The sequence below is a fragment of a genome, unplaced genomic scaffold (assembly GCF_019419815.1).
Source record: "Pyrus x bretschneideri cultivar Hongxiangsu unplaced genomic scaffold, Pyrus_bretschneideri_v1 Contig3, whole genome shotgun sequence".
Classification (NCBI taxonomy): Eukaryota; Viridiplantae; Streptophyta; class Magnoliopsida; order Rosales; family Rosaceae; genus Pyrus; species Pyrus x bretschneideri.
Genome location: NW_025999612.1, coordinates 4319198 through 4336429, shown reverse-complemented (window position 1 = coordinate 4336429; position 17232 = coordinate 4319198). Strand labels below are relative to the sequence as shown.

The window sequence follows — 17232 nt, the reverse complement described above, 5'->3', positions numbered from 1 at the left end:
AGGTGATCACTATAGGTGTCAAAACATCCAACAACAAAGTAGAGTATGAGGCTCTACTAGCAGGCCTTCGAATGGTAAAAGACTTGGCAATGAAAAAGATCGCAATTCATTTTAATTCACATCTAATCACTAGCCAGACTACTTGAAGCGTTTCAGACTTACACCCTCACTCAAGTTCCACAACGCTCACGTGGACGTACTAGCCGGCCTAGGCTTCGCCCTTAACCACCAATTCAAACACCCTATTCCAGTGGAGTATCTAGACAAACCAAGCATAGAAGCGGAGCTATCAATCGAGGTGTCACAGGTTAGTACAATTCCAAACTGGCAAGAATCCATTATAAACTACTTGGCCAATGGCACACTCCCCATGGAAAGATTGGAGTCTAGAAAGCTCCAAATATAGGCAACACACTACTATATGTGGAACGACATTCTCGTCCGAATATTCTACATTGGACCACATCTTCGTTACTTAGCGTCTCCTGACGACCTAAAAGTTCTAAGCTCAATCCATGAAGGCGTTTGTGGAAATCACTTCGGAGGTCGATCTTTAGCACAGAAGGCTCTAAACGCAGGCTACTACTAGCTTACCATGCACCAAGACGCCAAGGAGTTAGTACAAAAGTACGATCGTTGCCAACATTACAAGTCGGTACTAGCACTGCCTGCTAGAAAATTACACCCGCAGACGAGTCCTTGGTCGTTCATGCAGTGGACAATTGACTTGGTAGGGCCAATGCTGCCCACTACTGGGGGCAAAGGCATGACGATCGTGACAACCGATTACTTCACCAAATGAGTAGAAGCAGAGCCTATGACTACGACGATACAAATGGACATAAAACACTTCATATGGAGGAACATTATTTGCTGATTTGGCATCCCTCAATCCATCATCACAGACAACGCCCTGCAATTCGTAGGCAAAGATTTGGTGACATTCTTCCAAAAGTATGGCATCAAGCAGCATCAAGCAACACATGTCCACACTGATATCCTTAAGGTAATGGGCAGGCTAAAGCATCCCATAAGACGATCATCGACTGCCTCAAGAAGTCCCTCTTCAACAAGAAGGGAAAATGGCCAGATAAACTCCTAAATGTCTGTGGACGTATCACACCACCAAATGACGAGCCACCGGTGAAACTCCTTTCTCTTTGGCATTTGGTTCAGAAGTGATCATTCTTCCCAATGTCATCGTGCCAAGTATCAGCACTCAACTGCCAAGCATCGAGAAGAACAGTAAGGAGATGTCCACAAACTTAGATCTGGCAAAGGAGAAACGCGACATCACCCACATCATAGCCTACCAGCAGTAACTCCTCTTTAGTTACAACAAAAGGGCCAAATCCGACAGTTCCAGCCCGGAGATCTAGTCCTAAGGAAAACCTTCATCATTACCCGTAAAGAAAGCTCCAAAAAGATGAATCCCATCAGGGAAGGTCCGTACAAGATCAGCAGGGTAGGCGGTAAAGGAAATTACACCTTCGCCACCATGAACGACAAAAAGATCAAAAAGCAATGGAATGCCTACAATTTGAGGAAGTACCATGTGTGACTTTTCGCTACATCAAAGCCCAAAGACTCAAGTAGCTCGAGGTGCACCACCTCACAAGTTAAGGACTATCTACTTGTTATGCAGTTCTTACCTTACAGCTAAGTTCTTGATTGTTTCACTCGTTTTTCAATAAAGAATTCAAAAGTAATCTACAACTTGGCTCTGCTGCATGCTTACAACAATTTATCACAGGAATTGCATCTCTCGAGGGACCAACCATGATCTTCAATGCAAGAGGGTAAACCAATTCCCCAACACCCACATAGGTCTGCTCTCCAAGATGAGAGGATAAACTTACACTCCGAATATCCAGACGTGGATGAGTCTGGCTACCCTAGTATAACTAGGTGCATGATGGTTTGCGTCGGGATTCCTAGAAGTAGCCACAATGGTCTTTTTCAAGGCTTAGCTAACTGAAGGCTTTTGGGTCTCTTAGCCTAATCTGCGGAGAACTGGGCCTTAGAGATGGAGGGGCACATTACGCAGTATGCTTTATGAAAGTCTGCCCTAAAACTCTAAAGTTGCTACCGATTGCCTTAGGGTAGCCTACAGTTTCCAGAAGACTACCTATGACTTGCCTTTTAAGCAGTAAAACCGCGCTAGACTTATATAACTGTATATTCTTGTGAAAGGTTAAACAAGCTAACGTGCATATACGAAGCTTTATCCACTACTGACATGCTACGTAGTCGATAAGCTTCACCTCTTCCAAGAGCAGAACAACCTACACAAAATCCTAAAATGTTGTGATACTTGCTACACAACCTACAGAATTGGAGAAAGCCAAGGTTAACAGCCTAGTGGTTACGCGGACTTGTTTGCTTCTGTAAGTAAGGCATCCGGCTGCCAACCCTATGGCTAATAACTTTGCAAAGTTCTACACCAACATCTACAACTGCATAGGCTACGCGAACCTGTTTGCTTATAGAAAAGTAGCACACCTGCCATTGGTCTATAAAGTCTAAAGGTTAGGGCATGAATAAAAAAAAGCAAAGATGAAGAAAGCGAATGAAGCATGTTTATAAACGACTAGCAAAGGCCGAAAGAGTTCAAGCAAAACAAGAGCTACAAGGAAAACAAAGAAAATCCTAAAGGCTACCTAGAAGACTACACTTCAGCAGCTTAGACATCCCACGACTACTAGGTCGTCACATCTTTAACAACCGCGATGCTCGTAGCACCGGCATCATCCAGCGCTTCACCCTCGGCTGCCCCAGCCTGGGCACCAACTTCTCCAACTACTTCACCAATACAAGCCTTAAAAGTAAAAGCAAGCAAGCCTTCCAGAGAAATAGAGAAAGTCTCAAAACCTCGAGCCCAGCCTTCTCACCCTTCAGCTGCTCGTTCTCCTCGAGTAGACCTACACAAATGCGTTGCAGCTCATCCACTTCCTTCTTCAGACTTTTGTTGATCTTCAGTACACCTTGAAGTTCGAACACTTGGGGTGGTTCAAGCCTATCAACGATTCTTTTGAAGTGGATCACTTGATTATAAGCAGCAATCAACTCTTCATCCTTTGCATAAGCAACGAAACGAATCTCAGAAACTGCAACTCAAGATCTTGAATCTGAGGTATGTAACATCCAATCTTTTTCTCTGCACTTTCATACTTAACTTGGATCACGTCAAGCTTAGTCTTTAAGTCAATGAACTCTTGGCTAGTGGTCTCAAGCTGTAGAGAAGTGGGGGCAGAAATATTACACCCCTTCAAAGTAACGAGCTCATAATCCAACCTCTTGATCTCCTCGGCCGAGGAATAAACTTCCATTCTCATAGCCTTAGCCACCTCATTGACAGCCTTACTAGATATGCATCATAGCAAACAGAGCAGTCCTTTTATATTAGGTCGTATACTTCGCAAAGGAACTTGGGCAAACAACCTTTCTAATGCCATCAACAAACTTGGCATAAGCGTCCATGTCTTCAATAGATCTGGTTTCAAAAGCACACACATCTCAGCAGCCTTCCTAAAAGAAAGCTTAGTAGATTTCTCACAGCTGCCCACTCGATTAATCTATTCCTTCCTAACAGGCGAATCAGTATCAACAGCAGAGGGAGTGGGCCTTAGTGTCACTTTAGCAGTAGAGTCCACCTTATCGCTCTTCATAATAGCAAGTCTCTTTAAAGGAAAACCTGACTTAGCTCCCAACGGATGTCTTGGTACAGATTTAGCAATTCTCGGCACTAAAGGTATGACAAGACCTCTACATTGACCAATACTATCAGCAGTCGTATTAGCCATTCTCGACGTGGCAGGAGCCACAGGTTTAGATCTAGCAACCTCATTTTTCTACCCATTGGAAGAAGTCATGTCAATCACAAGCTTCTCAGCAGCAGGCGGACCCACACGAGCAATGGAGGAAGTTTTCAGTTTTTTCTTAACTGGCATCTCTTGAGCAGGCGGGAAAGATCTCTTCTTGCCACCTTCATTCACAGTAGGCTCCACGACAGCGATCAGACGAGCCAAAGCATTTGCCTTAATCCTCTTTACCTTTTTTCTCAGGAGCAGCCCATCTTTCTCTTAGTGAAGAGAACTAAGCAGCCAATGTCATTCACGATACTCAGCAGGGGAAATCAACCCATATTGACTTTTCCCTCATTTTTTTTCTCTCGGACTAGCAGGCAGGAGGTATGCATGCCCAACATTCTAGCAGCCCATGAGGCCCACGACCTTCTCATTTCTCTCAATCGCCGGCTTGGCCCGCGTCAGGTCCAAGAACCCCAAGGACATGAGCCATGTAACTCACCTAGCATTGCACCCTAACGCCATAATTCGTGACCTCAACCGCATAAGCTGCCTTTGGCTCTAGCCATGTCGAGCAACCCAAGTAATGGTCCCTGCCACAACACATCATTGGCCCATGCCGAGCCGACTTCTGGCCCCTGCTAGCCGACGTGCTGCACCACCCCTACGGTTGCCCCACGACAACACTATCCAAGAAAAAGACAAGGAAAATTAAATTTTTTTTACCTCGGTGAGGCGTGGAGAAGACGAAGTAAACAACGAAAGATGATCCTTTGCATGGGCAAGATGTAGAAGATTGCTAGAGGAGGGGGAACAAATATCCTCTAAGCTCTCTCTCTCTTGTAAGGTAGAATAAATCACTCTCCAAAATTGATTTCATAATCCACTTAGGGTGGACTTAAATAGGTTTTGAGAGAAATTTATTTCCCTTTCCTATAAGGATCTAATTTCCTATTAAAGAGGAAATCTTCATCAAAACAGGAAACAATCCTAAGTTTCCCAAAGCAAAAAGATCTATACACTTGCTGCCCTTTTTTGGGAGCAGCCTAGCAGGTGTGGGGGCATTGTGGAGCCAAAAATAATCAAGAAGCAGCACGTGAATTTTTGGGTTAAAGGACAAAATTCCCTCAATCAAGTCAAAAGTGCCCAAATAGGTATTTATTTATAACCTACTTCATCCATCCCTCATCATATCTTCTCCATAAGGTAACCCCTAAATCATTCCTTTTTTATTATATTAATTAGCTAATTAATTGATTAATTATTCAATTAATTTGCTAATTAAACACAAATCATGAACTTCACCCACAAAACCATCCAACTGGCCGGTCCATCTTCTCCCAAGGTGGCCGGCCACACCCCTATATAAACCCCCTCATTCTCTTCCAAAACTCAATTCCAATTCTCTTGCCAAATTTTCAAAATTCTCCAAACACTTTTCTCTCGAAATTCTAACTTTGGCATCAGAGGTTCTTCAGCCAAAGTCCCCCCCACCCCACCACATTCATCATGGGCGTGTGAGGTTGTTGGCCTTAACCTAAGGTGTTATTTGTTTTGTAGGTGCAATTTTGTCCAAGGAGAAAGAAATTTGCATCCACAAATAATTTGAAAAAAAAAATGTAGTTTGCCTAGAGGGTGATCTTCATTTCTTCTTGGGAATCAAAGCCAAACGTACATCGACTGTTCTAGTCTTGACTCAGACTAAATACACCTTGGATCCGCTTACTCGCACTGCAAGACTCCAAGCCGTGTCCCACACCCCTTGCGTCTGGCTCAAAGCTCTCTGCATACGACGGTGCTCCTCTCTCTGATGCAACAGAATATCGTATGTTGCCGCCCTTCAGTACCTCACTCTCACCAGACCTGACATTTGCTATGCCGTCAATCAAGTTTGTCAGTTCATGCACGCTCTCACCACCGTTCATCCCCGGGCTGTAAAACGCATCTTACGGTATCAGAAGGGTTCTCTTGGCCTTGGCCTAACCATCACTCCGGGACCGTTAACCACCTTCTTTGCATTCTCCGATGCCGACTGGGCTGGCTGCCCCGATAGCAGACGGTCCACTACGGGCTTCTGCGTATTTCTCGGAAAAACCTACTGACTTGGGTTTCCAAAAAGCAACCGACTCTTTCCAGGTCCAGTGCCGAAGCAGAGTACAAGGCACTCGCCCTTACTACCTCTGAACTGTTATGGCTTTCTTACTTGCTACGCGATCTAGCGGTGCCATTTCGCTATAAATTTATCCTGCACTGTGATAAAGCTAGCGCTACACACTCGGCGGCCAATCCTGTGTTCCATGCCCGCTCTAAGCACATAGAAGTTGACTACCACTTCGTTCGCCCTTCCCTGTCTCACTGAGCCGCCTAACCCAAGTAGCCGTCGGCCGTTCTGTTCTATCATTCCATGCATGGAATGTTCCTTCCCCCCTAGTTCACCACCCCGGTGAGGAAGGAGAGTCCCACCTCTTTGAAGTGCTAATTATTCCTTAGCGTTTCACACTAAGTAAGCAAGCTACCTCTCCCTATGGTCGAGCAAGTAAACTACCTTGCAGAATGGAAAGCCTTGGATGGTCTTGAAAAAGCCTTTGAAAGCTCAACACTCGAGTGACATCATTCAGCTCATAGAGATTTCGACAAAAAGATGAGAGTAAGGCAGCTTCTATTTCCTTTTTTTTTTTAAGCGGATCCGGGGTGTGATGATGTCAGGAAAGAGCCACGTCACCTAGAAGTCTGTCTACTTGATTTGATGAGTTAGGAATAAAAACCTTAGCTATACGTAAGGGTAGTTTACTTGCTTACTTTAAAGAGTAAGGAAGCAGGGTGCTTCAAGAGGATAGGATGGAATTGACCCCAGTATGCCAATCCAAGTCAGAAGACTTAGTCTCAGAGTCAGTCAAGAGTCCTTTCCATACCGAGTAGGAAGGTCAGATCGATGAGATCGCTCAGTCGCAGTAGAATTGTTTGGAGTTTCCTTGGTGGACAATAGAGAGCCAAATCAGACTCGTGAGGTCGGTGAACTAGGTGGGAAAGCGCAGGTCAGCGCTGTGGAGATAGAAAGGCTGATGGATGGATCCTTCCACTGTCTTTGAACCGAGACTAGGCAATTGAGAAGACCATAGCATAGAAAAGCCTCTCTCTCATCCACTTTGAGCTCAATAAACAGCAGCTGGGCTGGAAGAGCGTCAATCGGTGCGTCTTTCGCTTCCAAAGTCTTCGTCTTTGCCCATTTTGCACTTCTCTTCTGCATACGACTTTCCACTGGTTCCATTCCTGATGACTTCTCCGAATGAAGGAAGAAGTCAGTGGGAAAGGGCCTGAGTAAATCAGTCGTAGGTCAATCCATCCAGGAAGACCCCAGATTTGTATCCTGATTGGTTCTTGCACATGCTTGCTTTCCAACATGAGCTTCTTCTGAGCCCTCAACATGGCAAATGAAGCCAATCTTCTTGGTTGGTACGGACCAGCTCGGGGCTTGCTTTCGTAGGGTCCAAATGGCGTCCGTGTAGTGCATCATTTTCACTCACTCTCTTTTTCGGGCCCCTCTGTGAACATAGGAATTGGATGGATGACTCACTCTCTCTTGAATGAGATGTCAAACAGGTCCTCGGAGCTCCTCTCTTTTGGATGACTGATCAACACCTGGTACTGACGAGCTACCCTATGATGAAAGCACAGACCTATCTCCGGCTGACTCTCCCGGTCACCGAAACACGGATGAGGGCTTTCTTTCAGAACCTCATTCACCCCTTTCTGTAGGTCAGGATCAACAGGATTGGTTGGGTGGCTAGAAGCTGACTGATCAGCTCGAAAGAAGAACGCAACGAGAATGATCAGGAAGGGCTGGACCTCTCTTGGTTGACCGAAGGCCCTACTTCTCTTCCCGAGCTCATGGACTCTGTTCATGGAGGGTAATTAGCGAATCGACTACACGGAACAATCAAGCCCCAATTCCCCTGGATGGAAGGGAAGAATGTGGACAGATGGAACCAAAGAGGAGCTCTCCCTGCTTAGCGCAGGCTACATTTGACCCCTAGATCATGAATAAGGTGTCCCCTACACCGGACCAGAATCTCCATCCCGATTGGGAACCAAAAAAGTGATTATCAATGGCTGGTTGAGCTCAAGCTCCTGCTTCTTGGTCACCACAGGAGCAGAACCAAAGCGAGCAGGACCAGTACCCTTAGTTGTTCTATACCTTGCAGGAGAGGGGTTCAAGTACCCGTTCGGGGATTTAGTTTATTATTACCCCCCCACAAAAATAAAACTCTAACAGCTAGGTTTCGAGAGGGCTATATCTATCTCCGGAACAGGGGAGGAAGGAGTTTTATTCTTTACAGCCCTTTCCAGACCTTATGTAATTTCCTTCGGTTGGGTTAGCTTTTTGGTAGGAAAGGCGGTAGTAGAGTTGCTAGAGGTCCTTCGCGTCACTCTACTGTTAGTTTTCCAGGCAGGGATGCCCATTGTTCCCTGCTCTAACTCCTCTGATTTCCCTTTGCTTTCTTTATTACTTATCGCACGTGCCCAGCCTCAACGTCACTTCCCAAACCCTTTCCCAGATCTATGAAAGGTGAAACGTTGAAGGTCCACAACAGGTAACATAAATGAACAAGTTTCTTTTTTTTTTTCGAGCTGCTGAGGGCCGGAGCTCGTATGGATACATTACTTCATTGTTCTATGGGGCGTTGCACTAAGCACATACTCGGATAGGGTCGCGAAGTGCAAAGCCCCGGTCTTTGACAACCGTCGTAAGGACAACAAAACCTATACTTATGTGTGTTCGACACTATAACTATAGGCGGGACCAGTTGTAGGATGAGCGCCGAGTGGCGTTCTGCTCGATTAGGCGAATGCGAGTGAGGGATAAGCTTTCCCCGTTCGCTAGGAGGGAAACTCAGAAAGAGTTCGGGCAGAAATAGATGGTGAAAGCCCCTTTCTATTATATTAGTAAAGCGCGCTCCTTGCATGACTCCATATCATTCATTATTAAAGATTAAAGCGAAAGCGACAACGTGTCACCCTAACCTTTAAATCGATAAACGGGAATGCGTTACCTAATAATGAGCAATGCTGGTAACGGCAAATGGTTCCTAACCTCATAAAAATCAGAGTACGGCATATCCGACTATCCGGCAACACGCTTGGATAAGTAACGCGATGAACCGTACCTGTATCTCTAGGCGCTATGATGTCTTATTATGTGGATCATGTCTTGCTTGAGGGTTCCAAACCCCGCCCTTCTCTAATAGGGGAAAGTACAGACCGGATATACGAGCGCCATTCTTCAGATGGATCGCTGTTCGATAGTTATTGTAGCCGGGATAAGCAGGCGCGAACTTCCGTATAGCGCCCTAGTTTTTTAGTACAAGTAGCTAAGGAGGTACGACTTGCGCCAAACTTGTGAAAGAATACTTGCTGCGCACCTGCCGAACAAGGCTCCTTTCAAGTCAAACGGAAATTACCAGTTCCGGAGGGACCAACCATTGTACTTCTAGGGGAGGGTCTAACATAGCGGAAGGCCACGGCTTTTGTGAGTGTTCAGCACAATACGGTACGGTATGCCACCAGCATAAATGGGGCGCACAAGAGCCACTGGCACGAGAAAGATTTAATGCCAGCCTGGAAGTGATTCGCTAAGTCGGGTTTTCCAGCGGCCGCCTATTGTAGAATCCTGGCTGCCACTATCATGTGCGTAAAGACTTACTGTATAGGCATACCGGAAACCATTTGGCAAGTCAAGGGACCCTGAAATCCGCTCCTTAGCTATAACGTTCCAGAGTCATGCAGAACAGACACTAACCGTCCTCCAATTACTATTAATTAATTGGACCTTCAAGGAACGAGTAGAGTACAAAAACGAAAGATTCGAGTAACCCTCCGAGCTAGGGATATAAAAAAAGGCCGTAGCAAGGAGACTTTAACAGACCGGTTAAAGTAAAGCCTCCACTTTCATAGAAGAGCGTCAGTAGGACAAAACAGAAATCCCAAAACTTGCTTTCCCGGACAATGTATATTGTGAAATGGTGGCGCTATAACAAATCCAGAGTACCTTAACTTGCGGTTGCCGCACAAAGCTGGTCACCTTAACCAGTCATACCCATTTATGGAGATTCAGGATCTGAAGAGCTCAAATTAAAGCCATGAAACAACTGAAAAATAAAATGTAGGTAAACTGATTTTTCAAACAAAATTAAAGAGAGCAAAACTATCAGGAAATTTAAAATGTTAATATAAAAAACGGATGCACTGTAATCCACCCAATTAGAAATTTAACACAGTTAGTATGACTAGTTAGATTTATAATTAGTTCAACACAATAAATGGATATAATCAGCTGGCTGCACATTGGGATCAAGGTGGTCCTAGAATTCCATCTAAAATTCGAGAAATATACATTTGAAGGTTATCTGAGGTCCTTTTAAATATCGGGTACGGGTCATTTTTGTGCCTAACAAGTGTCTGACAAAATGCATATCACAGGTTACGTTGACAACACTCAACAAATTCTCCCAATGGCACTCGTCATAATGCTTCGACATATGTCAATGTCTTTTGACATGTGCGCAACTTGGTTCGGCTAACGACAACGAGCCCACTAAGTGTTCGACAAATTATCTTAGTGAATAACTGGTTTTTTTTTTTTTTTTTTTTTTGGTGCACGCTTCAGACTCTGTTTCTATCTAAAAAACTTAGACCTTTAACACTGGGACCCCCTAAGATTCAATTCATTGATCCGCCACTAGATATACTTAATATGTAGAGAACCATATACCATGTTCAATTGTTATTAAGGGTATTCAGGAATACTAAAGATATAAAATCTGACTTGTTAAGCTTAATTAATGAATTTGCCTAGTTAGATTCTAGTCACTAAATATCAAGATTTTGTATAAAAATGTTCACGCTATAGAAACAAGACAAAAAGAGCGTCTTATTGAAATATGAGCAGGTGGAACGTCCATGTCCATTATAGCTAGGAATATTTGTTCAATATTAAGTTGCAAGATGGTGCAAGAAATAATAGTTTTTACAGTAACATGATCGAAAGTTATAGTTAACCAATTATTTTTTTAACAAACAATATTATTTGCACGTTGTTCTCTTGATTAAAAAAAGACGCAAATGAGTTTAACACTCCATTTTTTTCTCTGCACTACTCAATTTCTTTCCGTCTTACAATTGTATAAACTGATGGAAATTCAATGAATAAAAACGATAGGAGTGCAAAAGGATCTTGCTTGACCAGTGAGATTAAAGAATAATAAATCCAAGTTTAAAAACAATAATTTGCCAATAACTAGATCCTACATCACGTTTTCACCTGTTATTAATCAGAAGACTTGATCAATATATTAACAGAAGCTTCTACGGATATTTAAAATGTTCTCTCGTCACGGTCAGAGAAAAAAACTAAAAGTTCCTCAAGTTCCTAAATTAGTACTATGATCTAGTCGCAATCCTCTTCACTTGTAAGTAAAATGTCTTAGGTCAATTCTCACCAAAGACGAATTTAAACCACATTATTACTAGCTTATTGTAAAGCTTAACTCACTTCATCACTCTTTTAATGTAGATAATATCTTTGTTCAAAAAAAACAAAACAAAATCCCATGCGTTTGGTGTGTGCGATAAAATACTTCCGTGATTGAACTCACATTTTCCCGGAAGTTCATTCGACCGCACAGCTTATTGAAAATAGGCCTAACTCCATATACTATATAAAGCACATTACTCTTTCAACATTTCCACGAAACAACTACCACCACTCACAAGCTTTCATTCCACAAAAGGAAACCAACAAAAGCAGGCAACTTTTGTTTTTTCAACTTTTATATCAGAAAATAAAAGGAAATTAACATGGCTTGGAAACAAAATGATGCGGAATCTTTGCAGTCCGCTGACGAGCTGAAACGCTAGAAGAGAATCAAATTGGCCATATACATTGGTATTTTCATTGTGTTTTAGATCATGGTCATAACGGCGATGAGTCTTACTGTGATGAAAGTTAGGACCCCCAAGGTCAGGCTAGGCAACATCAACGTCCAAGAGCTCAACTCCGTCTCAGCAACACCTTCATTCGACACTAGATTCACAACCCAAATCAGAGTCAAGAACACAAATTTTGGTCCATACAAGTATGATGCTGCAATTGTCACGTTTTTGTACCAAGGAACGATTCTCGGGCAAGTTTCTATTCCAAAGAGCAAGGCTGGAATGCTTTCGACCAAAGAGGTTGACGTTGAGGTGAGCTTGAGTTCAAGTGCATTGAGCGCTACCAATCTTGGCAATGAATTGAGCAGTGGGGTATCGACACTCAGCAGTGCGGCTAGGTTGACCGGAAAGGTTGAATTGATGTTTATAATGAAAAAGAAGAAGGCTTCCACTATGAACTGCACCATTGTATTTGATCTGTCATCAAAGACGCTCAAAAGTTTGCAATGCAAGTGATCAGACCTGCATCAATGCTAGTTCTTGATTTGTTATCGTTTCATTTTTTTGTCCTCTTTGGGACTTCTTGTATTTTGTTGCAGAACTGTATTGCTTTACTTGTCCAACCAATGAGGCCCCTGTTTTCTTTTTTTCTTTTATTTATTTTGTTTGATTGAATTTAGAAACAGATGCGTAACTTCTGTAGTATATATAGCAAGAATTCCTGAGTTCATCAAATTGAATCCAATCACACAGTTTTAATAGAATCAGATAGTGAAAGGAAAATTAGATGTTGAATAGAAGTAATTTTGGACTGCACAGTCACATTTGCCTTGTCATCAAAGACGGTCCAAACTTACAATGCAAGTGAAATCAGACATGATATATATTTGGATATATTTTTGGACACTTTTGTCCATCTGCATACTCTGCTTATTTATATTCTTTGATTCTCGTTTGATTTCTTCATTCGAAAAAAAAAAAAAAAAAACAGGCATGTAGAATGAGAAAAGAAATGCATGGAAACCACTTTTCTAATTATTTCTTTTATCCTAAAAGTGTGTTCCCATAAGGTCCTTGATTTTTGGTTTCTGCTGCAATAAGGTCTTTATGACTTTCAAAATAACTTTAAAAAAAAAAAAAAAAAAAAGGATGACCAAATTAAACATAAAATACAGACTTGTTTTGGCCAGTCTGAGTAGGGTTCTTGTTCGACCGGTCTCCCCTACTTCGAACTCCAAACTAAAGAATACGTTTCTCTTGGATCTGCTCTACTGGACGCCGCCGGTTTGAGCATTTTTTTGGGGTATACTAGTAAAAGAGGGAAGAAAAAGTATGATAGCTCAATTTATGGTTGTGACTAAATGTACCCTACTTTTTTCCCAGTTTAACCTTTACACAGTTCAATGTAATACAATGAGTATAAACAACATTGTAACCACCAAACTGTAAGAGTTGAATCTCAATACAAGGACACATTTAAGCTCAATGATCACTTATTTCTAATCTAAGTGGCAGCGATTACCTCTGCAGCTTCAACTCTCCTCAGTCACCAAATCCATTGGGTATAAGCAATGAAATGTATGCAAATGGTTCTTAGATCATAAAATCAATGGATCGTCATTGAAAATATAAGTTATTATAAACAGACAAATGCAGAGAATGATTTGTGATGCTCTGATATGAAAAATAATACTCAGCTAGTACGAAATCTGAATCAAGCAGTAAAATTTCTCTCAAATGAACTGCAGCTCAAAAGGTTTGTTTGATTAGAAGGATATATCATCGAAATATTTGATTTCAAAATAGGCAATGCTTATCAATTTGGGAATACAAGAAGGAAGAATAGATTCGGACTTTCATGAGTTTTTCACAGAGACGAGACATTTTCTCTCACTGGAATCGAGAGGACTTTCTCACCGTAGAACGAAGATTCTGAAAAACTCAAAAGAAGCGTGCTAGTTAAACAGCAACCTTTAGCTTAACAAGGGAAGAAATGACATTTCACAAGTTAAACAGCAACCTTTAGCTTAACAAGTAAACACTAACCATGAAATAGTCAAAAGTAAAACGGCGTAACAAGTGTAAAAATGAACACACCTACAAGGTTTTAAACTTAGAAAGCACCATATATTGAAGACAGGAAGAAAGGTAAAACTGACATAAATGCTTAAAAAATTAATAAAAGAATATTGTATAAAATACAAATTCAAGGGTCGCATAAAGAATAACAAATCAACTTGTTCACTCGCAATTTGAATCCTAAAGATGTTACAGAAATAATGCAGTTCAACTCCACCCTCCTGCACCAAGCTACTTAGTTTTTCTAATCACTTGCATTGCAAACTTCTGAGCATCTTTGATGACAAATCAAAAGCAATGGTGCAGTCCATGGTCGAAGACTTCTTCTTCTTCATTATAAACATAAGTTCAACCTTTCCAGTCAACTTAGCCGCGCTGTTGAGGGTCAAGACCCCGCTGCTCAATTCACTGCCAAGATTGGAACTGCTCAATGCACTTGAACTCAAGCTCACCTCGGCGTCAATTTTTTTGGTGGAAAGCATTCCAGCCTTGCTCTTTGGAATAGAAACTTGCCCGACAGTTGCACCTTGGTACAAAAACGTGACAATGCCAGCATCATACTTGTATGGACCAAAATTTGTGTTCTTGACTCTGATTTGGGTTGTGAACTTAATGTCAAATGAAGGTGATGCCAGGATGGAGTTGACCTCTTGGATGTTAATGTTGCCTAGCCTGACATTGGGGGTCTTAACTTTCATCACAGTAAGACTCATCACCGTTATAACCATGATCTGAAACATAATGAAGATACCAATGTACATGCCTAATTTGATTCTCTTCTGGCGTTTCAGCTCGTCAGCGGACTGCAAAGATTCCGCATCATTTTGCTTCCTAGCCATGTTAATTTCCTTTCTTTTTTAATATGAAGGTGGAAACGATGATGGTTATCTGCTAGCTTTTGCTGGTTTCTTTTGTGGGATGAAAGCTTGGAAGTGGAGGGAGTTTGTGGAAATGATGGAAGAGTAGTGTGTTATATACATAGAGGGTTAATGTTGTGTGGTACAAGCTTCTACGAAATGCTCAAATAATGTAACCAAAACGCACGTATAGGGTAGGGTTTTTGATATTTAGGATCAATCTAGACGGCTGTATGTAGGAAGAAGTCTTTTGTTTCACATAGCACATAAAGAAAAGGATATAAAATACAAAATAACACATGAGGTGCCTTTCTCTATAAGACGTGTAGAGATCCAATTGTTCGTATTCTAGGCAAAGTTGATATTAAAATGCTACCTGTACTTTAGTATTATGAGTTATGCGCTTTCTATTAGATTATTCATATCAATCACATGTCGAACAAAATATTAGCTTGAATGTTAAATTAAGTTTCTTAAGCCTTGTTTTTTCTGGATTAGTTTGAAGACATCTTTCAGTCCTTGAATTATAATTTGAACACCCATTCCACTTTTTCCCTAAGAAATGGAAAAAAGGAAAGTGTTTTTCGCCCTCCATTTTCTCCTATGCACTCATCAATTTTTTATTTTTAATTTTTTTTCCTGCTATTGCATTTCTATATTTTTGTAGCCCTACGACTGAAAAAAGCTAAAGAGTAACCAATAAATAAATAAAAATTGCAAAAAGATAAATTGGTAGTGTGAAAATCATCACCCTAGAAGTATCATGCTTGACCAAATTTATAAACAATAAAGTGTACTATAATAGATGCTTCTGTTGATATTGTCATATTTTGTATGTCCATACCATGACAGCTCAAAGCAAAAATAAGAATATAAGATGAAAAGTAAAGCATATAATAGATGCTTCACCAAAGTCATCCATCATCTAGAAGTCAATAAGCTCACCCTTGGCCTTGGACGCGTTTGGCGCGTCTGCAATCAAATTATTCCCTTCTAACTCTCATTTTCCAAGAAGCTCATTCCCCTACACAACTTATTGAAAACAGGCCAAACTCCAAACGCTATATATAGCGCACGACTCTTCCATCATTTCCACAATATCCCTCATTTCCAAGTTTCATCCCTGAAAACATACACCTCAACCAATCACAAGAAGAACATGGCCGAAAAGAACCAACATGCATATCCTTTAGCACCAGCAAATGGTTACACAAGAAGCGATGCAGAGTCTTTGGAATCTGTTGATGAGATGAAACGCAAGAAGAGAATCAAGTTAGCCATTTACATTGGTATTTTCATTGTGTTTCAGATCATGGTCATAACGGTGATGAGTCTCACTGTCATGAAAGTTAAAACCCCAAAAGTCAGGCTAGGCAACATCAACGTCCAAGAGCTCAACTCCGCCCCAGCATCACCTTCATTCGACACCAAATTCACAACCCAAATCAGAGTAAAGAACACAAATTTTGGTCCATACAAGTTTGATGCAGCCATTATCACGTTTTTGTACCAAGGTGCAACTGTCGGGCAAGTTTCTATTCCAAAGAGCAAGGCTGGAATGCTTTCCACCAAAAAAATTGACGCTGAGGTGAGCTTGAGTTCAAGTGCATTGAGCAGTTCCAATCTTGGCAGTGAATTGAGCAGCGGGGTCTTGACCCTCAACAGCGCGGCTAAGTTGATTGGAAAGGTTGAACTTATGTTTATAATGAAGAAGAAGAAGTCTTCCACCATGGACTGCACCATTGCATTTGATTTGTCATCAAAGACGCTTAAAAGTTTGCAGTGCAAATGATCAGACTTGCGAGATCAGTTTTAATTCTTGATTTGTTATTTTTTTCATTTTTTTCATTCATTGTGACTTTATTGTATTTTCTGCAGAAATACAATATTATTACTGTACTTGTATCTTAACAATGACGCCCTATTTTTTATTTTTTTTTCTTTTCTTTATTTTGTTTGCACTTGCCATGTTTTAGGCATATAAATAGAATAATTTCATAAGTCAGTAATATTACAGTTTAATTCTTTACCGCTTGTGTGCCATTTGTCTTAGAAGACATCATTTGGGCTTGCCACACATCCTTTTTGTTACTGGGTTTTACCCGGTTCGCTCTTATTTTTTTATTTTGTTAATCTGGTCTTTTATTTCGGACTGGGCTTCCTTATTTACTTTATTTAAATAACTTACAATAAATACAAGGTCCAAATCAATTAATCAAATATAAATGAAAAGCAATTTAACATAAACAATTTATATTAAATCCAGCCTTCATCAATTTTATCTTCCGATATCATTGTATAGTGTGTGACCTTGTAGGTTCCAACTAATGCTGAAAGGGGATAATTTGATTAATCAAATTTTACATAGTTAGAAACCATTCTAATTCAATATTGCAGGAATATCCACAAGCCGAATAGTAACATCTACCAATGGCTTTTGGTCGCCCAGATTAGTCAGAATATGTTTGAAGTCTACCATATTCTGATCATATATTTTAGAGCATGAAATATTTATGAAAACTCTAAGCGTATATATGGTCACCATGATATATCTCTTATAT

At 41.2% G+C, this 17232-nt stretch overlaps 3 protein-coding genes across 3 annotated transcripts; 2 read left to right on the top strand and 1 right to left on the bottom strand.

Moving 5' to 3' along the window:
- The first annotated feature begins 11786 nt into the window (after positions 1-11786).
- LOC125479655 lies at positions 11787-12251 on the top strand. The gene has a single exon (XM_048589282.1). It carries the CDS (start codon positions 11787-11789, stop codon positions 12249-12251), a length of 465 nt encoding a protein of 154 aa, XP_048445239.1.
- Positions 12252-13890: 1639 nt separating this feature from the next.
- LOC125479874 lies at positions 13891-14769 on the bottom strand. The gene has a single exon (XM_048590013.1). It carries the CDS (start codon positions 14651-14653, stop codon positions 14063-14065), a length of 591 nt encoding a protein of 196 aa, XP_048445970.1. The 5' UTR covers positions 14654-14769; the 3' UTR covers positions 13891-14062.
- Positions 14770-15750: 981 nt separating this feature from the next.
- LOC125479781 (late embryogenesis abundant protein At1g64065-like) lies at positions 15751-16602 on the top strand. The gene has a single exon (XM_048589769.1). The coding sequence runs from the start codon at positions 15831-15833 to the stop codon at positions 16461-16463; it is 633 nt and encodes a 210-aa protein (XP_048445726.1). The 5' UTR covers positions 15751-15830; the 3' UTR covers positions 16464-16602.
- Positions 16603-17232: the final 630 nt, after the last annotated feature.